The following is a 24,089-nucleotide window of genomic DNA, read 5'->3' on the forward strand; positions in this document are numbered from 1 at the left end:
CAAATGGAGTCAAGGTCAAGTGGAAAAGTGGTTGGGGCATTAACTGCATGGGGATTGGCCCTTCCCCTTAGTTTGATCAAGAGTTGCTCCCATAGGTCAGTGTTTGTGTTCCACCAGTGTTGAATGTTTTGACTCACCTTGGAGCCAGCTTTGCCCATTTATAACTTTTATACCTCTTGTACCTATTTTTCTATTTATATTTATTTACCTCCCATTTTCACTTTTAATAGTAACTATAACTATTAAAACTTGGCTTAAATTCTAAATTCCAGTAGCAGAATTATTTTTTAAAGATATTTTTAAAATCCTCTTTTTGTTAAATATATTGACTGTCAACAATGTAAACTCTGTAAAGTTCTGGTCATTGGAATGGAGCTCTTTAAGTCTTTCAGACTGTCTTCCCAGTGAGAGTAATTGAATGCAAAATAATTAGGTCTTTTAATCCTAATGAGGATGATGTCAGCACTGTAGTGAGGATTTCTGGTTAGTTTTTCATGAATGCAAACTTATGATCACTTATGCTATGCTCTGAACTAATCAGATGAGACACCTGACTTCCCTTAAGGAGTTCATATATTGTGATTAAATAGAAAAACACGTGCCTGAGGGAAAACTTGCTGGCCTATTAACCTATATTTGAGATTCATGTTCATTGATGAGCTTAAAAATCCCTTGATAGCCAACAATAATCAGCATTTTCTCCAAATGTTCTTACAAGTCAGCTTATACATAACTGTTTCGAGCTGCCTAACCACGTGCTGTTTGTACCACCCCTCAAAGGCCACAGCAATCCACTGATCTGTGAAGCCACCACTCCCTGGCCCTGCCCCAGTAACCCCCTCTCTCATAATGGTGCTTCCTGCTAATACAACAAAAATGGAAATTGTCAGTGTGGGCAGGTTGCCATATGGAGGTTGACAGCTGCTCAATCAGATTAAGACAAATGCAAGTAGCCAAAAAAAAAAAAAAAAAAAAAAAATCAGAAGAAAACTCTGTTGTTTTGTTATTATTACTGTTTCCAGGATTTTTGAAAAAAAAAAGGAGCATCAGTTTTAAAGATCTTTCTATGAAGCAGATAAGCTTCAATGAATCACTGATATGAAGCAATTTTTTTAAAGTAGTTAAAATGACCTTCTTTAAAATTTATTTTGTGTTTTGAACCTTGATCCTCTTTGCCTCTGGCCATAATGTTTAATTTAAAAACCCTCATTCTCCCCCTTCAACTTACCCCATAAAGACATATACTTCTGGTAAGTATTCTACAAAATAATAAAGGCCCCTACTTCCTGAAAAAGAAAATAATGTTGAAACATTTTTAAAAATATGTTTCAAAAGACTGCATAATATGCCAAGGGAAAAGTAACAGAATTTTACAAACCCATCGAAAGATAACACAGCCATCAATAGCCAAGCTCATGAATAAATAAATATTTACAACATGTACATATGCATATCAAGGTAAAAGTACTGTGCAGGAACTCAGAATCGTGGAAAGTATTTATGCAATGCATATACACTGACAAAAAGAGTCATTAAAAAGAAAATAATTTTAAAGATAGGTCAACACGTTTAAAGTTTTCTAGTAACTGGCCTGACCTTTCTAAAATACACAAAACCCTTTTAATGATAAATGAAATATGTTGCTATGATTGCCTATTCCTGAACTTGACTGAGTCATATCATCATCATACAGCAGAGCTAGCAAATTTCTAGCTGAGCTAGTTAGAGCACATTGGAAAAAGTAGTCATATGTTCAAAGACGAAACATTTCAGACCTGATTTACAAATGCAATCCAATGCATCTGTATTTAAAGCTGTGTGGAATGAATAAACGCTCAGGAACACATGCAAACATTTTGAAGTAAACCTTTCTGACTAGGTTAACAATTTTTCCCAAACCTTGCAGCAATCTTTCTCTCTGGGTAGCTGGAGCTCCAAAGTCTACTGCCAAAGTTTATCACAGGAAATGGTACTTTTACATGCTAGAAGTACAGACTGTCTTTGAAAAAATGATATAGGAAGTACAAGATAACACTTCTGACATCCCCTAGAGTCCACAACACCATACATCTCTAGATCCCAAGCCACCAAAAAGCTGCCATGCAGGCTAACATAAATAACAGCTTACAGTTTGCAAGGAAAAAAAAAAAAAAAAAACACCCCCCACACACATTGATAACACGAGGAAATACAGTCATGTGGTGGTATAATTTACAATGCCCAAAGATAATTTGCAGCTCCACTCCTCCAGAGTGCATCTGCACCAACCATCTAAGCTAAGTGCCTGTTGGAACTTTTCCCTCAAAGGTACTATAGGTGGAAGATTTGTAATATCTTTAATGCAACAAAAGGAGAAACAGAAAGATCAAACTGAAGGGGCTCCTGTATTTAGAAGATCCTGCTGAGATGTTGTGATAAATTATTAAAACTTCTTGTTAATGTTCATGCTTCTCTTTAACCTCACATCATACCATTGACAGTAAAGCAAAGGTGGGGAAACCCAGACATTTCCAGAGCTGAGAGAAATGTTAGTGGAAAAGAATGCTCCTGCAAAGCAAAATCCTCTGATATCTCCCATCAAGATTTTTCCCAAAACATGCAAACACAGTTCAGAAAGTCTTTTATGGGATATTTTCTGCAGCATCATCTTGGCTTACAGCATTCACAGCACAGATACCCTGATAACTTGTGTTTAGTGTAAACAAATGGCATTCAGGAAAACCAGAATCAACTGAACTTTACAAAAAGACAGGGTCAAAGTATCACAAATTCTCTCTTATCACATCATAATTTTTCAACAGCAGAAGAAAATGGATTTCCATACTCCAAGTACCGGAAGGCTTGTTCTTGTTCAGCAGGTTTTTTTTTTTCAATAAAGTTAATGCAATTTATCTTTATTAACACATCAACACTGATAGAGTCAGCCAGAAAATTAGCGTTGGTAGCACTGCATTTCATCACATGGCCCTTTCAGGCACCCCTCTGACCATTTCACAAAATCTGCCAAACAATTCAGGGAGCTAACAGTTTCAGGACCCATTTCTTTTTAAAAAGAATGCAGCTTCCTAAGGATACCACACATATGCTTGCACCACAGCACCATGCATCTGGCCCTATATAGTTTCCCTGCTGGAAACAATCCTTGTAACGCTCTGATAGCCCGGAAAACCAAAAATTGCAAAAGCATATTTATATCAATAACAGAGAAAAACTCTTCTTCCTAGCCACCGACAACACAGATCCTCTTTCCCTGAAATAAAAATCAGATTTCCAGCAGATGCAGTTCCTCTACCTTTAGCTGTCCTCAAGTTGCCATTGATCAGCCCTCCTAACTCCATTTAGATCTTTAACACAAAACTTTCATCACTTACCCCCTTTCCAAGGTTTTCCTTTCCAGGGGGTCCGAGTCAGCTTGCTCAGAGTTGGTCCAGAGAAAAAGAGCATCAAAACGAGAAAAAGTTCAAGTCTAGTAATTCTCCTCACTTTCTCTAATGATAACATTTCCACAAGTTAATTTCACAAAATTTCTCACATCCTCTTCCCTCCCGGTTATTAAAATAGCCTTAATCATTGAAAAACCCGAGGTAGGTGTTGTTTTGCCATCTTTAACAGCTGAAGTAGCAGCTCCCTGATGTAGCCCTGAGCCAAGCTACATTTCTCACGGATCCGGCTCCTCTCAGCACGCAGTCAGCTCTGCTCCAGCTCCAGGAGCTATAAAATAATTTCTGATCTTCACTTTGCTTTCAGTGGGAATATATCCCTCAGTGTTCTGGGTGAGCCTGATGGAAAATGATAAAAACAGTAATGTCTGTGTCCAGCAGAAAAGAGAAAGGATGTCAGGATTGTGTGAAAAAGATGAGAAGCAGTTGTACTGACAGCTTTCAGGCTGCTGTGTGATCCTAATAGCCGTGCAACCAACCAAATTGCTCTTTTAAGAGTAATAAGGCTTCAGTGAAAGCCGGTGTCACTGCCACTTGGGTGGGTAGTGCCGGGCTTGAAAATCACCCAGGAACCGCCACGGATAACGACTGCTTCAGTCCCGCTTCGGAATATTAAGGGCTGAGCAAAATATAGTATGCACAGAGGGTAGTTAATCTATTGTGTGCATGGACGAGGATTCCAGCGGTGTAGCAGGGCAAGACGCAGAACTTCAAATGTATTTTATTTTTCCTTCACTTCACCTTGTGCCATTAAAAGGGGATTGCCGCTGCACTAATTATTCATAAAAGGGTCTGAAATATTTATTGCAAGAACCGTAAGTGTATGATTTTTTTTTTTTTTTTATTCTCCAACAATAAGACAGGCAGGGCAAGTTCCCAGTAGTTACAGTTCTCTTCTGTATGGAAGTCAGTTTATTGGGGCATTTCTGTGTCACCTGCATGAACCCACCGTGAACGCTGTAAGCAAACTTTTGCAAATACCAACACAGCCGCTGTGAGGGCTGTGCTGATCACATTCAGGGAAGCACATTTTTTACTTGTTTGTGTGCATCACCATGGAAATACAAAAAGCTCTCTAGGTCTCTCAGTCTCTTTTGGTTATATTTATGAAAACATTACGGATCACAAGGTGGGGGTGGGGTGGGGGATAATTAACATCCGGGCACATAACTCTGCTCCCAGACGATAGACGAGGTAGGTGCAGGCAAATCAAATAAAAGTAATTTAGTCTCATCGCCTGAAGTGAATTAGCATGATCGAAACATTCTGGCCAATATCTGAAATCTGTCTACATCTTAGTATTATCTATATGGTCACTTATTCCTTTAATCAGTGGGCCACAATGCATGAATTATGCAGTTATGTACTTTAATCAATTGCTATATAATGATAACTACCAATTTATGATGTTACCACTTTCAAAATGGGATAAACTGCCCTTTTCAAATCATGTTATTGGAAGAAGTACTTTTAAAAGAATGATTTACCTTTTTGAGATGAATTACCTTAAATTTGAAAATACAGTTATTAAAATTTGCTTATGTAAAAGAAGCAATGTTTATCAAATCTACTATGGGATACACAAAACAAAGTCTCAGGTTATCCCTTAGTGTAGAAACAATGATTAACTTGTATTCAACTTTTCATTTGACAACTTTTGAAGGAAGTGACAAAAGTTCATAGCATGCTTATTTTATACATAGTAAATTTAAAATTCTATGTCTCTGTATACTCTAATAGTAAGCCCAAATTTAACTCAGAATTCTATTTTCTCTTTACCCATTATTCTTCATCTTATTTACTTCAACTTTCCCTCTCTTCAACAGAATATTTGTAAACAGATGTTGGTAAAATGAATTGGCCAATTCCCTCACCATCATCTTCTGAGGAAGATTCTAGAACCAAACTTATTTACTGTCTATTTGGCTCATTCAGCTCAAAAAAAAAAAAAAAAAAAAACTTTTCATAATTAGTGAGCTCTGTTTTGTTTTTCTTTTTTAATGATCTGGGCTTTAGGTGGAACAAGAGAATGGTAAGTGGGTTTAACATGGTGAAAGGATGCTGATAGAAATGTCAAACATTTCTAGAGGACCTGGGCCAGATTGAAGTTAACAGGAAACGCACTCCTTCCTCAACAGGGGATATAGTTGGACAGGTTGACTCTAAGGAAATTTCAAATTTAGATTTCCAAACTTTGCTTCCCTATTGGTGACCTCTGGTAAATACCAGCCCACAGCTCTCTGTGGTGGGGAATTGAACTGAAATTGGAGGAATCAAATAACTTTTGCTTATGGAGGGAAAGCCATTCTCCTCTAGGACTCATCTGGCTAAGTTGCAGTGCTACTCAAGCTTTCTAGATACCAGAAGAGATAAAGGGAAACTTTAAATGGGCGGGAGTACCAAAGAGAATGAATAAAAAGCAGAGTTTGAACCAACAGAAATATTGAGTGGAGTGGCAGTCTACATGAGACAACTTTTTAAATAAGTATGAGTATCAAAATGCCTTCCTACCTAAGTTATTATTGATAATAAATTAGCTAACTTATTACCAATTCTAAGTATTTTATGTGTAGTAACTTATTTAATCCATATAAAAACCCAGTGATCATAGGAGGAATGATCTTCATTTGGTACATTAAGAAACTGAGGCACAGGGAGTTTAAGTCACTTAGTCAATATCATAGAGCTATTGTGAACTTATATAGCTCAGCTCTGAACCTCTGCAAATCACTGTATTATACTCTCTTCCAAATAGCTCTTAACCCTTCTAAACTAGCTTGCTTTTAAATAACATCTTTATATAAAAGAATAGCAAATAATGATGGAACACTCCATATGTGCCAGGTTCTAATTAAGTGCTTTATTTACATATTTTAGTTATATTATTTCCACAACAACCTTATAAGATAAATCCATTATTATTCACATTTTACAGATGATTATTTCTTCAATATCACATAGCGAGTAAATGACCAGAGCCAGGATTTGAACCCTGTATAGCCTTAGAATTTGTCATTCTGCTTCTGTTTTCCAGAGTCTGATGCGTGGGGCTGAAAAAACCATAGAAAGCTAGCAGGGCTGGAAAACTAAGAAAATGGTGGGGTGGGGGGTGGGTGGAGGGGATGCGGGAGTGGGGGTGTTCTTATAGTTTCTGTGACAGGGAATCTTCCATAGATTGTTGGCAGCTGCAGGGAAGTCTGTGGCTTGAAGGTACCAGAGAAGGCCATCTGAGAGGCAATCTGAATAAACTTTTTCACGACCTTCATGTTCTCAAACTAAAACACAAGGAAAGATTAAACCCCAGCCAGACCTGACTTATGGACAGTTATAATACAACATAATAACATTTTAGTGTAGGTCATAAAAAAAATGTTAAGAACGGCTGCAGAAGAGAAGTACTAAAAGGTAGTATATATTAAAAACAAAGTGTAGTGGAAGACTTGGTTCAGCTAGGACACTCCAGGCAGAAAAGATGACCTTTTGAATAAAAATCAAGTGATGCTTATATATTTTAAGACTAGGTCAAATCAGACCAGAGGCAGAGAATAATCCAGGCTGAGGGAATTGTAAGAGGTGCAGGATCACACAGATGCAAGAAAGCCTCTGATTCTTTCCAAGAACTGCCAGGAAGATCGCATTGCTGAGGCATCTGAGTATATGAGTGAGTAGAGGGAGATGAGGTAGCAATGGTAGGCAGGAGCTAGATTAAAATTTAAATATGCTTACTGCCAAAGGTCTTAGGGTTTTCCTCAGTGATAGGGAGTCAATTATGAGTTTAAGTCAAGGATATTACATGGTCCAAAATGACTTTTCAAAATAAACTAAAATAAAATCTTTGCCTGTGGTATGATAATGAAATTAGAAGCAAAAAAAAAAAAAATTTTAGAAAGGTAGCAATATCCCAGGCAAGACCATGTTTGCAAGTGAAACTAAAACAGTATAAATAGGAAGAGATCATTGGAAGTATCAGAATTCATTAATTCAAAAAATATTTCATAACTACATATTTTGAGCCATGTAAAATGCTAGGTATGTTAAGATTAATAAAACAAAGCTTAATAAGATTCTATCATCAGACTGTTTATATCTTTAAGAATTTGGTGACAAAATATATATAGGAAGGAATGAACACTGCTCCAGCGTTTCAGCTCTCTTCTTTAAACATGTTTTTATAAATTAGATTTTTTAAATATTTTATTTATTTATTCATGAGAGACGCAGAGAGAGAGAGAGAGAGAGAGAGAGAGGCAGAGACACAGGCAGAGGGAGAAGCAGGCTCCATGCAGGGAGCCCAACATGGGACTCGATCCCGGGTCTCCAGGATCATGCCCTGGAATGAAGGCGGTGCTAAACCGCTGAGCCCCCCTGGGCTGCCCTATAAATTAGATTTTGTCTGACCGGTTAATATTTCCTCCAACTTGGACACCATTAAGCAAAATTTAGATACCTTTGTAATTATACATATTTTTATTCAATGCCACTATTTATTCTATTCTAATGACACTCTCTAACATCTTCCTATTTATGCGCAATAAATACAATCTTATGTTCTATTTGCTTTCTTAACAAGAAATCTCACTAATCTCTAATACTAGGTAACAATGGTGTATTGTGAGCTATTCTGCTATGCTGTTAACAATTGAAAATATATGATAAAGCATCTTCTAACGAGAATATAACCAAAAAAAATGTTAGTAAGCATTTGAAAAAGATTAGTTTATTTTTATATCAATACTTTTTTTTAAATCTCATAAATTATAGTCCTTATATCACATGTGGTTACAGACTCAGTGAACCCCTTTGCTGAAAATTCTGTGACTTTGGTATTAGGTAACTAGGTGGTTCTTAATCAGGGGCAGTTATACCCCCACCCCCCACCCCAGGGGACATTTTTTAATGTTCTGAGACATTTTCTGGTTGTCATAATGGAGAGTGGAAACTACTAGCATATATAGTGGCTGGAGGCCAGTGTTGCTGCCAGACATCTTATAATGACCAGGACGATGCCCACAACAGAGAAAAACTCGGCCTGAAATGTCAATGGTGCCAAAGCTGAGAAACTCTGAGGTATCTTCAGTTTGACCATAAGATAATGATTCCTCTAGACATTGTTTCATTTAAGTATGACCAGAACAAATGGTGTACTTGACAGAAGGCTGTGACAGAAATCACAGAATACCCATTACCAGTGCATCCTCCTACAACACTAACAAAAAGTTTCCTATTTATACTCTTATGTTTCAAAGGAAGCCTCCCATTTATCCTACTCTAATTCACCTACAAAGAATCACTCATCTCCCTGAACACCTTACATCAGGACAAAGAAGTGGTAGATTTTCTTGACTGGAGTGCTGGAAGGGGCTCGGTGATGCACATATATATCAGTAAAAATCTTTCTTGTACAGAAATTCTTGGTGTCTCTTTGTTACTCTAAACACCAGAGAACATCACTGAGGCAAACTGAGCTGTCTGGCTCTACAACTACTCTCTGTATTAAAAAGATACCAATGATTATTCTCTACTAACTACAGGTTGTACTATTATTAATATATTTATATACTCCATTAATAAACCATCAGAATAAAATTTTAGCAGGAATTTAATCCTGCTAAGGAGAGTTATAAATTAGTCACAGTATTAACTTGATAACTTGAAAGTCCAGATCTAAGTTCATTAATATATGTATACATACATACACGGTTGTCATTAATTGCTTTGGTATTACTCTAATCCTTTAACATTCTATTTTGACAAGTCAAAACACAAATCTGAATGTTTCAAGGTCATGTTTTCCTTAAACAGAAACGATGAGCTATTATATATAATACACTATAATATTTCCCTACAGCCTGCTATAAATTCAAATCATTCCACAGACTAAGAGAAACATTTTTTTTGTAAAAGGTAGCATATATATTAATTTCATTTCCAAGGTCAAATTAGTACAGTTACATATGTACCAGATCAAATGTGTACTGTATAAGTATTTCAGTTGCAAAATTAACTCTGGTCAATTGAATCTGTAGTTGACTAAAAGAAAAAAATTGTTTGTTTTCAGTTATTGAGATATATTTCAAAATATCCTTTTTCTTTTGCCAGTGATTTCTACAGAGTGAACATCTCTGATTCTCTCTGATATAAGACCCTGCCATACCTAGGGCTCACCAGGCTGCAGTCACAGCAGCGCTCCTCCTATCAGCCTATAGTTTAGGAGACAACAAGGTAGGGCTGAATCTGTAAAGAGATCAGCACAAACTGGCAGGTTGAACTTTCAAATGAACTCCTAATATTGCATTTTATTTTTGGCATTGTTCACTGTTCATAACAAATAAAATAAAAAACCGAGTTGAGCCCTATATGTCTTTATTGGTGGTTTCTAGTTGTGGTTTTACTTCATAATATGCTTTCAAAAACTTCTACTGAGAGGGGTGTTTGGGTGGCTCAGTTGGTTAAGTGTCTGCCTTTTGCTCAGGTCATGATCTCAGAGCCCCAAGCTCCACATTGGACTCCCTGCTCAGCAGGGAGTCTGCTTCTTCCTCTCTCTCTCTTTGACTGTCCCCCTACTCATGCACTCTCTCTCTCTCAAATAAGTAAATAAATAAATAAATAAATAAATAAATAAATAAATAAACTTAAAAAAAATCTTCTAATGAGAAAGGCAGCTTGATGTTTTACTCCACATAAACTTATTTTGAAGAGTGATTCTATTCAGACTTTTTAATAGCTCACAGTAATTGAGGGCATGCCAAGACCTGTCAGTGTCCTATAGGGGGAGGATTTCAGTCAGCACCTAAATTCTTGCTAATTAGAAGCCATGAAGATTGATTCCAAATGTTGGTGGGTACACTTGCATGAAGACATTGCATGGCCAAAGCTAGCTACAAAAGAAGCTGCAGAGTGAAGCTTTCTTTCTGAGAGCCAAGTGACCAGCTGAAATTTGGGGATTCCATTCCTTTGTAAAAAGGGCATTTATTAGGATACAAGTGTGGGGTTGATTCAGCAAGTCACATGTGGGAGCTGGGCATATGTGTTTTAAAAACATCTCCTCTAGGTGCTTGGCTGGCTCGGTCAGTAGAACATGCACCTCTTGATTATGAGTTCAAGCCCCATGTTGGGCATAGAGATATATGTATATGTAGATATACAACAACAACCAACAACAACAAAAACACCTTGCTCCAGGTATCTCTGATAATGCAGTGTTCAATAACAATCTTTAAAGGAAAAGTTTATCTGGGTTTGCTTTATAACACCTAATCTGTTATGTTCATGTGTGTATCAATAAAATAAAATTAATGTGTAAAATGCTTTGAATGAAATTCAGTATGTTTAGGGAATTCATGAAAAAATTAAATTAATTTCTAGCCTATGTTAACTCACATTTAACCTAAGCTGCAAATGATTACATGAATTCTCTATAAAGAAGGCAGAATATGGGTCCTGAAGAGATCCTAGTGATTTTCTGGTGAATGAGCCTTGGAATCTATGTAAACATGTCTGAACCTATAAAATGTACTTTATTTTCATCTGAGATATTTTCTCCAGCTTACATAAAGTTCATTTAAAGGACAGTGCTGGAAAGCTTGCCATGGTCTATTGGCTATGCTACATCAATTACATAAAACATTTCATATCTATAGGAGATATCAATAGGATGTTTATTAAAGAAATATTATTTCCTTCTAGTACTTTATAATAAATTTACTCTAACATGGGATATTCCTTCCTTCCCACAAAGATATAAACTCTAAGTATTCTTTCTATCTGAATAGCTAGAAAGCCACTAAATCAGGGTTGCAGACTCCCATGGGAATGTCTGTAGAGTATGTATTAATATATATGGTTGATACATACAATACATCTCTCCCAGAGTATTCTTGAGATCCCAGGAATATTATAGTGTTGGTTCAGTTTCTGGTTACATGGTAGATTTTCCAAGGAAAAGTGTCCATATTGTTAAGGTTGAAGACACAAGATACATTATTACATAGCTAACTTTGCTTTTTTTGAAAAAAGCGAATAAAATACAATTTTCAGATTATTTACAAGCTTAAAAATAGTGCAATTTTTAAAAAGATTTTGTTTATTCATGAGAAACACAGAGAGAGAAAGAAGCAGAGACATAGACAGAGGGAGAAGCAGGCTCCATGCAGGAAGCCCAATGCAGGACTCGATCCCGGGACTCTGGGATCATGCCCTGAGCCAAAGGGAGAGCCACCCAGGTATCCCAAGTGCAACATTTAAACAAATTAAAAGTAATATTTAAGAAATATATAACTATTTTTGCAATATCTTTACCTTCTATGATGAATTCCAATGATCAACCAGGAATTATTATAGGAATAGCTGTAAGTCTATTATGCAGCTATATATCAGTATAGAATTAAGTTTTAAGTGTCATGGACAAAAAATGGCTGTAGTATAAAAAACAATTTCTTTTTCTCTCATGAAAAAGTTTGGATCCAAGCATTGAGTTTTGCTTCATGCAGTTCTGTGGGATTCAGGGTCCTCCTTCCCCCATTTTATTGAGATATAATTGACAATTAAAATTGTATACTTTAAGTTGTGCAACTTGATGATTTGATATACATTGTAAAGTGTTCATCACAAGAAAGCTAATTAATGTTCCCATCACCTCATATATAGTTACCTGTGTGTGTGTAGTTAGAACAGTTAACATTTAACACCAGTCTCCAATTTCTTCGTTACATATCCTAAGCAACTCATGATCCAACAGGTTCTCTTCACCTGCAGACATCATGTCAGCAGGAAGGAGGACACAATAAAGGGAGAAAAATGACAGAGGTGGAAGCAGCTGTCTCTTAGAAAGCTTTAGGAAAATTGCCACATGTCACTTTGGTTTGCAATACATTGGCCATATTTTTGTTTAATCCAGATAAAAGAAGCTGCAAAGTGAAGTCTTCATTCTGGGTATGTGATCAGCTAAAATGCTGCGGTTTCATTTCTTTGAGAAAAAGGGAGAATAGGTTTTAGGGAAAAACTAGCAGTCTCTCGCATGGGTATCATGATAGATAAATATGAGATGTTAAAAAAAAACACTTTAGTAGTAATTTTTAACTACTAATACACTAACCCTTAGTACTTTAGAGGCTTGTATTATCATATGTAATGAGATGAAATCAAGTCTGCAATAAAACTAGCTTCATAGGCTCATAGAATCTCAGAGTCAGATCAGGATGAAAGATCACCTAGTTAATAAAGAAGAGAGTACAAACATTCCTCATCAGTGGTGTCTTAGCTTTGACTTAAATAATTCAAGTAAAAGATTCTGATTATTTTTTCTTAGAAAAACCATTCTTACATTCATCTCAAATGTTTTAGTTGCTCTTAATTTCCAGTCAGTCGTTCTAACCCTACTCTTTAATGTAATGCTGAGCAAATATTTTCTTTCTTTATCAGGACAATGTTTTGAACGTTAAGAAATAGCTGCCCCCCCCCCTTGAGTCTCACCCCCATGGCCCCCTCAGGCCAAATAATTTGTTTTTCTTGAATACAAATTTCAGATCCATTATCATCTAAGTAATCTCCCTCCTTTTGATTTCTGGATGCTATTAAGTTTGTTAAAGACAATCTTAACATCTGATTCAACAATATTTATTCATCCTAAAGCACAAGACATTCTTCATTTTTTTCTTTCTTCTTAATTCAGACTGAACTAAAGATAACAGAAATGATCTAGCAGCTGTTCATAATACTCTCCCCCTTCGTATCCCCACCCACCTAGTTCCCATCGCTGAGATGAAGAGTTTGTCATATGACAAAAGTATGGCTCACAATTGCTTCTACAGTTCATTTGTCCTGTGTCCTCTACCATTAAGCTAATGATTTTGACAAGAAAAGAGTCACCTGGCTCTATTTCCTTTTCTGTTGGATGTCAATTTAATGTGACCATGGGGACTATTCATTAGCTTCTGAAACTTCCGGGAAGAGGCAATTCCTTTGCTTTTATTTTAAATTATTTATACTATTTTAAAACAACCCGAAAATACTATTTTAAATAATCATGCCTAATAGTGCAAAATATAAATACACACAGAGATACATTAATATACATATATATATGCGTATGTGCATATATAAGCACTAATTCCCAAGTAGGAGAATTTGTTAATTAATCACCCTTAACAGCAAAATAGCTTCCCATTAGTCAAGCCTCAGGTTAATTAATTCACCAGATGATGAGTGATAAAAGTCCTAGTGCTTTCTTCCTAACTACTTACTATTCCATCCAGAGGACATGCTCAATATATCTCACACAGAGCAGCTTGGTTTCTGCTTCTATGGGTGCTAAATTTTAGCACTAGATTTATTGGAAAAAAATATTGAGTGCAATTTTTCTTTGACATAGTTCTATTTAAAAGTTGATGAGAACAATGGACACCATTTAGGATGGAGCAAATTAATAACTTAGGGAACAACCTTAATCTGCCATTGAAGTTGAAGTAGATTTTTTATAAATAATGGCAACCAAACATTCTAGGCAGAAAAGTCCATATCACTGCAAGCAAGACATTCCTATTAGATCTGCCCAATGAAATAAGTCACTGAAATGTTTCTTTTAGGTAATTTGTAGGTAATAAGGTAATTTGTAGGTAATAGAAATGTCTGACCTTGTGTCAATAGCTCCATCGGTACCTATGGCTGAGTGTTACTTAGCAACTTACCCCCAACTTCTGAAGGAGGTTGTAGGGAAGATAGAAATCAAGACTTTAAACACAAACTTCCAAATCTAGCTGACACCTTGTTGTCAAACTCCAGGCACATACATCTAACTTCTTATTCAACATCTATACTTGGATGTAATGGTAGTGAGAATTTTAAGATGACTCCCATAACCTTTACCCATTCGTCCTCTCCCACTTCCACTATTACTCCTCTAATGATTATGTTCTAGTATTGTAAAAAGAAAAATTACCTAATCCAATGACTACAGATCTTTAAAAGCAGAGAGCTTTCCCAAAGGGGCAGCAGAAGAGGAAGGCAGATGGGGAAGTCAGAGAGATTTGAGGCAAGAAGAGGATTTGATGGAATATTACTGTCTTTGAGGATGGAGGAATCATGAACAATTACTAGAGATTGACTCCTCTGATAAAAGCCCAGCAAGGATATGGGGACCTCAGTCTCACAATTACAAGGAACCAGATTTTGCCCACAATCTCAATGAACCTGGAAATGGATTCTTTCCCAGAACCTATAGATAAAAGCCCAGTTTAGATGAGGTCTTGAATTTGGCTTTGTGAAACCCTAAGCAGAGAACCCATCTGGACTTCTGACCTAGAAAAATATGAATTAATAATGTGCGTGTTATTTTAAGCTGTTAAGTTTGTAGTGATTTGTCATGTATCAGTAGACAACTAATACGTAAGTAGTAAGTATCTCAAACTCAACCTGTTTAAAAAAAAATTAACTAGTAAAAAACTCTTGGCCTTTCCTCCTAGTCATATTTCTGTAGCCTTTTCCTTTTATTTAGTGATTATTTCAGTTTTCTAGTTGTTCAGGAAAAAAATCCTGGAGTCATTCTAAAATCTTCTTTTTCTCTCAACTCCATGCATGAAATCCATCTCAAACCTTTTGGACGGATATTTATGAAATATCCAGAATCCAGTAAGTTCCCCTCCTTCCACTATCCCCACCCCGGTCTGAGTCACACCTTTCAGCTTTTATTGTAAGAGTCAACTACTTCTTACTTCAACTCTACTCCACTTCCTTCTGACATATTTTATCAACACAGGAGAAAGAATAATCTTCTAAAAACTAAAGTCATATCACACATTTTCTAAAAATTCTACATCACCTCCCCATTTAACTCAGATTAAATCCAATGCCTACATAGTAACCTAGAATGTTTTTCATGATCTATCCCTCCGCAATCCAATTTGACCTTGTCTTCTCCTACTTTCTCCAACATTCATTCTGCACCAGCCATACTGGCCACCTTAGCATTCAAAGAATCCAGATATGTCACCTTAGAATTGTTTGTTCTGTGTCCTTAGTATTCTTTGAAAGCTAAGGTCTTTTATTTCTGATACTTCAGCATTATTAAATCCCTCACTTGTTTCATGTTTCTGCTCACTTTTCCCCTTCTAAATGATATCTACCCATGCATCATGATCTGCATTCTTACTCCTATTACTCCAGAACCCCCTTATCTTGCTGGATATTTGTTTTTCATTTTTATCATAACATGTATTAATTTTAACCTGATATACGTGTTACTTCTTTATTGTGCTTTGTTTTTATTTCCTAGCTCCCTCTAAAATAGAATGTAAGCTCTGTAAGAACAGACATTTTGTGACTTTTGTTCACTGATGTATTTGTCTACAACACCTGAATAGTTACCTGGAACATAGAAGCAGTTCAGTAAATATTTGTTAAACAAAGAAATGAAGTGCAAACACTTAGAGATTCTAATTAAAGGAGAATACTGCCTACAGATCAGAGACTCTAGGTTGCCCCTGGCAGAGGCATAGTGAAACTATAGTTACTCTGAAAACATTAATCTAGTCATAAACCTAAACAATAATGACAAAGTTTGATACTGCATCTCTCTGGAAATTGTCATGATAGGGATAAAAAAGAATAAGGAATCCTGGTTCTACTACTCCAGCAGTGGGACATTGGTTAACTTATTTAATCATTCTGTGTGTCTCATATTCTTAATTTTAAAACAGCATATATCTCATGGATTTGTGTTGGAGTTAAATGAGATAACAGATTAAATGTGTCTGGCAGAGAGTATGTACTCTTAAGAATGTTAGGCTTCTCCCCTTCTGTGCATCCTTTAACTTTGAATTGTTGAATAATTGTCAAGGGGTTGAATCCATCTTAGTGACACCTTCTGGATCCACATCACTTACTTGGAGGAAATATTTCAAATATTATCTCTGTTCCGTGATTCCAGAATAGAACTCAAAATAAAGTTCCCAGAGACATAATCTGGAGACATGACCTTTAACGCCAATCTCTTACTTTGGAACCTCAAACTCCCTAGACTGTGCATGATCCAGACTTCTACTACATGCTTCACTCTGATCTCCATTAACTTCTATCCCTGTTTTCCCTCTTCCATTTGGCTCCTTCTCTCACCCTTGTGTAAGCCAATATAACTCATCTTTCTAACCTCTACAGAATCTAGAACAGGTCTTTGCACAGAGTATTTTGCCTGCGTTTTGCTAAACAATTAAATGACTTAGAAAGAAACTCAAGCTTATAGTGCCTTCATGATGGTGTATCTGAAGACGCCTGAATTATCTCACGGGTCTTATTCCTATGTTTCAGCCTGAGAACAAGGATTTTCCCAGAGAGCACTAACTCCAGTCCCTGATAGCATCTATCTGGGGTTAGCACTTTAAGATATATCTTAAACATTATCTCTATGAAAATAAAGTCAGACAATCCATATGATCATTGTCCATTGTATCTCTTTTTTTTATCACTGTTATCCTTTTAAAATGTATATGTTATAGCATTCAGAAAGAAACTAGAACACTAGATTGAAACACAATTTCTCTTTGAATCACAGTCCTTCATTTGCTTATATTTTTCTCAAAAGCTTCCTTTGAGAATTAAATATATTTTTAAATGTTTGTCTCAAGTGGGATATTTTATAAGGTAAGAAATAAGCTTTCTTCTTTCCAAAGCACTTTGATCTTTTTTTTTCCTTTTCTTCTAAATATAATTCCTAAAGCTGAAGCTATAAAACATCATTTTCCTCTCTGTAAAAAGATAATTGGGCACCATTTTAAAAAGTGATTTAAAAAAATATTTTTAAGCTCAAGCAATAAGTGACATACCTTGCAACATGGGTATAGTTTTAAGGCAGAACGCTGCTTCAGCATAACTATAAAATGAGTAATTTCCATGTGATAAAAATTAACATTTGGATGGTCTAATAGTACCTCACTCCTGGTTTACTTAGAGGCAGTCAGAGAGATGGAGTGTTCAAGTATAAGAATGATGTGTCAATGGGAACCAATTTTTTTTAAAGGACTTAGGGTGGGCAGCCTCCCCAAATAAGTGCATCAACCCTTCCTTTTATAGTTGATCAAATCCAGTTTCAGAGAAGCAAAGTAACTTGCTCTCAAAAACTCTGTTGCTATTTGAAGCATCAATTTCCTCATCTATAAAAGGAGTGTTGTCTGTGTTTTCTCCAAAGCATTAGAAATCATAAAGGCTCGGATTCTTGCACCTAAGGCCATCCCACATACCATGCTACATACCCAATATTAGACAATGGCCTTTGTGAACTGACTAAAGGGCTTGAGGGGATATGCCACCTGAATGATTCATTCTGGTGCCTCAAATTTTGCTACAGATGATATACTCCTTAATATTTCACATCTCCTCACATCTCTCCTTTTTATTATTATTACTATTATTTTTAGAGCAGCTTTAGGTCACAGCCAATCTAAATGTAAGGCACAGCTATTTCCTAAATACCTTCTGCCCCACATGTGCATAGAGTGCATTATCAACATCTCCCACCGGAGGGGTACACTGCATACAATCATGACACATTGACACACTATCATCACCCAAAGACCACAAAATACATAAGAGTTCACCCTTATTGTTGTACATTCCAAGGGTTTGGATATACATATAATGACATATCCATCATTGTAGTATCAGACAAATTATTTTCATTACCCTAAAAGTGCTCTGTGCTTTCCCTGTTCTCCTCTCCAACCCCTAGCAACCATGATCTTTTTATTGTCCCCATAATTGTGCATTTTCCAGAATTTCAACATACTTGAAATCATACCATATATAGACAAGATCCTTTTTTATAAACAAAGTATGATGTAAATAAGTAAAAATAATGTGACAATTATGATTCTAGAGACTTTAAGTGAATGAATGAGATATTAATGTAACTCTAGTATTTAAAGTTGCTTTTTGATTTTCTCTTTTTTCCTGTCACTCTTATTCCATTAAGCCTTCCCCTTACCAGTTTTAAGACATGAAATCTATAAAGCAATTTCCAAGTAGGAAGCCAGATATTTGGGAGCTTAGGCATGGGCACTATATGTAATTGCTCAAAAAATGGCCCCATTCCAGCATTAATGGGTCATGGTCCCATATTTCCACAGGAAATACTAATGCAATGCTGACTCTATTCCAGTAATCAAGTAAGCACTGAGTCAGGATAAAAAGGTAAATAATGGAATATTAGAAGTCTTTTAACAGACATAAATAAAATACCATAGGGAAAAGAAGAAGGCAATATTAATCCTTATTGTTGGGGGTGAGAATAACCAAAAGATTTTAACTAAGAAAGCGATACTGAAGGTAGGTAGGATTCCAACTGGTATTAATGGAGGAAGGGAGGCAGGAATTAACTGAGAAAAACATAGAAATTGTTTGTTAGTTATTGTAACAAATTACCATAAATTTTGTGGCTTGAAATGTATTTTCTCATAGTTCTGGAGACCAGAAGACTGAAATCAAGATGCTATGCTAGTAGGACAGGGCCATATTCCTTCTGGAGGCTCTAGGGGAAAATCCTTTTTCTCTTCTAGTTTCTGGTGGTTGTCAACATAAATTTGCTTCATTGGCTTAGGGCTACACCACTTGAATCTTTGCTTCCATTGTCACACCATTTTTCCTGTGTGTCTGTTCTCCTTAGTATGTCTCTCATACGGACTCGCCATTAGATTAAGGGCCCATGTGGATAATCCAGGATGATCTTTTCTCAAGTTCTTTTCCCAAAGAGAATAGCATTCATAGGTTCCAAGATTCTACCTATTTGAGGTAACCTTTTAGTGAAAGATTTTCCAGCCCCCCACAGATGGGAATGTGTTTTATGAGTGGCTATGACTGTGTTTGCATTGGGATTTGGAAGATGGAGTTGGGTCCAAGGCCACTAAGGGCAAGATATGCCTTGAAAAAACTTCTGGAGTTCAATATTACCCAAGCATCCCTTACTTTGATCCTGAAATCACCATTTCTTTCCATTATATATATATATAATTTTTTATTGGAGCTCAATTTGCCAACATCTAGTATAACACCCAGTGCTCATCCCATCAAGTGCCCCCCCCAGTGCCTGTAACCCAGTCCTCAAAATCACCGAATTTTTAAGCTAAAGAAGTGCAGTGACTGTAGAAATTCAATATTCCTCCTTCCCCAACCTCATTTAAAAAAAAATGAGGTAGCAAGCTCAGAAAGATCAGATAATTTATTCAGTTATATCAGCAGTTATGGGCATGATAAGTGATAAACTCAGAATCTAAACACAAGTCACTCAACTTTTAATATCTTCTAGATGAGACCTTTTTAACTATAATTTCCCTTTTCACTCAAGCTATTAAAGACGTACAGAAAAAATAAAATAAAATAAAGACGTACAGATGATACACAAACACACACAGGAAATTCTAACATAATGGCATATATGTTAATTTCATCCATGAGTTTTTAAATGTTGACTCATAAAAAATATTCTTTTATAACCCTACTACAATGGAAGCTATTCAGCTGTTGGAAACAGGGATATACATTTACTATAGTATTTACAACAATACTATAATTCCTTATTTACATATATGATGTAGAAAAATGAAAAGTTTTTGAAAGCAGAGATTATATACCAGCAGTAGCAAGTTTTGTCTCCATATCCACACATCTTTTAAGAAAGTACCCATAAGCATAGTCTGGGTGGCCATTAGAAACCTGTATGACTGAGGTGCCTGGGTTGTTCAATTAGTTAAGCATTTGCCTTTGGTTCAGGTCATGATCCCAGGGTTTTGGGATCAACCCCCATGTCAGGCTCCCTGTTCAGTGGTGAGTCTGCTTCTTCCTCTCCCTCTGCCCCTCTCCAGTTTGTGTGCTCTCTCTCTGAAATACATTTTTTTTCAGGACTAGATTTTTTTTTAATGAATCAGGGAAGCATAAAAAGATGTACAATTTTAATAAATACAGTGTGACTTTACATTTATTTACCAGTTTGTTATGTACAGCCAAAGCATTTTCACACAGACTCATCACCAAATTTGATTCTCTTGGTATTTCAAATTTCCATTCTCCCTGAACTATACAGATAATTTCTATGACTTAGGTTTTGTAATTTAAAAAATGGATCAAGATCTTAACCTCGTGAAAGCCATCTGGGTAGCAGATTGTTACATTTAGATCTCCAGTCGTTACTGCTTTGTGTTCAGCAGTGTGCTTCTATCATCTCTCCCCAAAGCATTCAACTTTCCAAGGGAACGATTTACATACTATTTAACAGAACAACCGGCATAAACAACTAATAAAATATTTTTAAAAGAAAGGAGGAAAGAAAAAGGAAGAAAGAAAGAAAAGAAAGAAGAAAAGAAAGAAGAAGAAAGAAAGAAAGAAAGAAAGAAAGAAAGAAAGAAAGAAAGAAAGAAAGAAAGAAAGAAAGAAAGAAAGAAAGAAAGAAAGAAAGAAAGAAAGAAAGAAAGAAAGAAAGAAAAAGAAAAGAAACCAGTATGACTATTGCTATCCTATCCCCACACCTCCAAATCAACATCACCACTGGCTAGACCAGAGGAAAGGAAGTTAATCTCTGAATTGAGATTCACATGTTTTTAAAAAACAATTTAAATTAAGAATATTAGAGTCTAAGTTATTGTGTTCAATTCACATTACTGGTGAAGTACATGAGTCAAGGTCAATTGATTCTTGCTTTGAGATCCTATAGGTTGCCCAAATATCCTTCTAAAGTACCTCAACCTAAAAGAAAGAAAGAAGAGAAAGAAAGAAAGAAAGAAAGAAAGAAAGAAAGAAAGAAAGAAAGAAAGAAAGAAAGAAAGAAAGAACCTCAACCTGAGCCGCAGCTTAAATTTGACCTTATTCAAGGAACATCTCTTCCTATGCTGAGTCAGAAAGCCTCATCTTGATCAATGGCCTCCTGAATTCTACCTCTCATCTTCACCAAGAGACACATTACGGTAATATCAAACTGTTTATAAACAATAGGTCTTAGAATCCTCATCACTCATTTGAGGAAGAGGTCAAAAGTTACTCTTCATCAAACCTGTTTTTCACTTCTATGTGATTCTTTACTGAAGCACCAAATTCATAATTAGGATGCAAATGCTTTTGTCTAGATCCACTTGATCATTGGCTATTACCTACAATGCTAAAGCCCAGGTGAAAATTCATGAAAGGTATTTCTAAATATATATATATATTTATATATATATACATATTTATATACATATATATTTATATATATTTATATATATACATTTACAGACAAATATTCTATCTGTCACAATATGCTACTTAAAAATAATTCTATCTCTACAACTGCTATGCAATATGAAGAAGCATATTACCCTCATGTGTTAGAGCAGGTGCTTGGAATTACTGACTCCAGTATGCAAAAAGTAAGTTCAAAAATCACAAAAAGGCATCTGGGGAAATGAACTGAGTGGAAAGTGACATCTGCCAAAAAACTGGACAATGGCTACATGGACCATTTAAAGCAAGTTAAACCATCAGCCCAATGATGACCCTCTTGAAGCTACTCCATTAAATGGATTTATCCCATCACATATGACGTCTTTAAATCTCTAACTGACAATGCCTAGTCTTCCTCCCTAAGGCAAAGACATTAATATTCACCAAATATTTCACATGTTTTCTATATTTCCTAGTCTTCTGGGAATTGAATGGAGCCACATGACTGGAAATGGCCAATGGTATGTGAGTTGAAATGACGTGGATCAATTCTGGTTGCAGCAGTCAATAGAGACAGAACAATAGGTCTCTACTTTTAGAGGCCTAGTGTTCCAGAGAGTATAGCTCTAGGGTGATGGAGCTTCAGCTATATTGGATCTCTGAGTGCTTTAGGAAGCAAAGCCATCTGCATGCCCCTGCTCATCCCTTACCTGTACATCATGATCAAGAAATATGCTTTGTTACAAGTCACTGAGATTTTAAGGGATTTTCTTCTAAACTATCTGAATTGAATATGTGAAAGAAAAGTCAAGTGATGGTAAAATAAAAATCGGAAGTAATAGAATTTAAGCTAAAAGAAATGTGTTCTTGACCTTGCAAATCCAGGGAAATTCTGACCTTACCAAAGGTTGGAAAGGTGAAAGTCCTTGCCCTTTTAGCAGGGCCACCCTGCTCAGATCTCTACGGCTCACAAAAGCAACAACTGCTATCTAATGATATTCTAGCCAATCCATCATCAGTCAATCAGATTGCCTCTGCTCGGCCTTTCCTTGCCCTCCTGATTTTAACATGCTTTTTTGTTCCTTTTCTTTTTGGATTCAAAACCTTATTCCTGCACACCAGCCTGAACTGTTACTTCTATTCCCTTTTGCATGTAACACCTTTTCTGACTCACCTCCTGGCATATGGGCCTGCAGAGTTTCTGGTTCAATCTGGCCCCTTTGGCCTCTAGTGTCATTTCTGCCTAGCAAGGGAAGGACTCCCTGCCTGTGCTTCTCGGTCATTTGAGGGATTAGATTCAGTTACTTGATGAAAGTGTTTGATTTTTATGAACATTTATTTTGCCCTTTAGAAGGGCACCCTTTCTAATTCCCATACTAACACATGCTAGCGGCCAAAAAGCCAGCTTGACGAGTGAAACTGTAAGGGTCTCTGTATTCTAGTTTATATGTTATTGCTATTCCTGATTGCCTACAGTTTAATACCCTTGTACAGTTTCTTTTTCTCTTGTGAGAGAGCTATAATACATCAGGGTTTTGTTTTCTTCCTCTTAAAAAAAATATAATCTAGAGATGTCTTTTAAAAATGTAGTGTCATAACAAACCCAAAACCAAAACAATCTGAAAAAAAAAAATCAAGAACTGACAGATAACATTCAGAAGGTTCATCTTCAAGAACTCATTAAATTGTGTTGTTCTTTACCATGGTTATATGTAACAAGGTAAACTAACCAGGTCAATGATTGAAATTGAAATAAACAGGTATATTAACCAGCTGGAACTTAAATAAAAATTTAAAAAAGACAGAAAAATGTGATGGTAAGTTTGGCTTGAAAATAGAAAAAAAAGAGAAGCAGAGAGAAATTGAGGGAATCATATGCCCTATGATACTTTAAAATACTTAAAAATTATCTTCTAGCTGTAAAATTTCTCTCAACTGCACAAATGGCTTTTTCATTCTAGTTTAGAAAGTGTGGTTGATTATTTATTCCTGGTGCTTTCACTGTAAACTTAATATTCAGATCATTCAGGTGGATAAAGCACACTGTTCACTTTGCTCACAGTCACTGAGAACATCGCACAGGTCCTTTCAAAGCATCATGCACCAGGTAGGGGAGAACAGGTACACCAAAGAGTCAACATTCTTTAAGGGCAAAGGTTACAACTTAAACATTTGTTTCTTATCATGTTTGACAAAATACCCCATCCACCATAGCTTCTTAATTAACACTTACTGGAAATGTTTCTCTAACAGTGAAGGAAACAGAAAGATATATAGTTTTCTGATGGTTGACTGGCAGCATTCAGGTAGGTGGTGGAGGTGTACCCATGTTACCAAGTTGATCTGTGTGGTGCAAACATCACCTGCTTACTAGTATCACCATCACTAGCCTGCTTCCTCCCCAATCATTTTATTTAAATATGTTTAACTGGATTGTTTTTAAGAGAAGACCAATTAAAAAATATGTATGCAAAA

General features: G+C 36.1%; 1 protein-coding gene across 15 annotated transcripts in view; it reads right to left on the reverse strand.

Moving 5' to 3' along the window:
- ROBO2 (roundabout guidance receptor 2) overlaps nt 1-24,089 on the reverse strand; it is a 1,638,467-nt gene that overhangs the window by 1,259,114 nt on the left and 355,264 nt on the right. For 6 of the 15 annotated variants that reach the window (XM_038581215.1, XM_038581209.1, XM_038581213.1 and 3 more), the window contains exon 1: nt 3,372-3,918. The exons of 1 other annotated variant lie outside the window; for it this stretch is intronic. In XM_038581215.1, coding sequence (XP_038437143.1) covers nt 3,372-3,501 — 130 coding nt within the window. In that variant the 5' untranslated portion in view covers nt 3,502-3,918. Of the gene's footprint in view, nt 1-3,371; nt 3,922-24,089 lie in introns of those variants that run through there. 8 more of the 15 variants (XM_038581210.1, XM_038581203.1, XM_038581202.1 and 5 more) reach the window with 4 other exon arrangements.

This window comes from Canis lupus, chromosome 31, assembly GCF_011100685.1.
Source record: "Canis lupus familiaris isolate Mischka breed German Shepherd chromosome 31, alternate assembly UU_Cfam_GSD_1.0, whole genome shotgun sequence".
NCBI classification, from domain to species: Eukaryota; Metazoa; Chordata; class Mammalia; order Carnivora; family Canidae; genus Canis; species Canis lupus.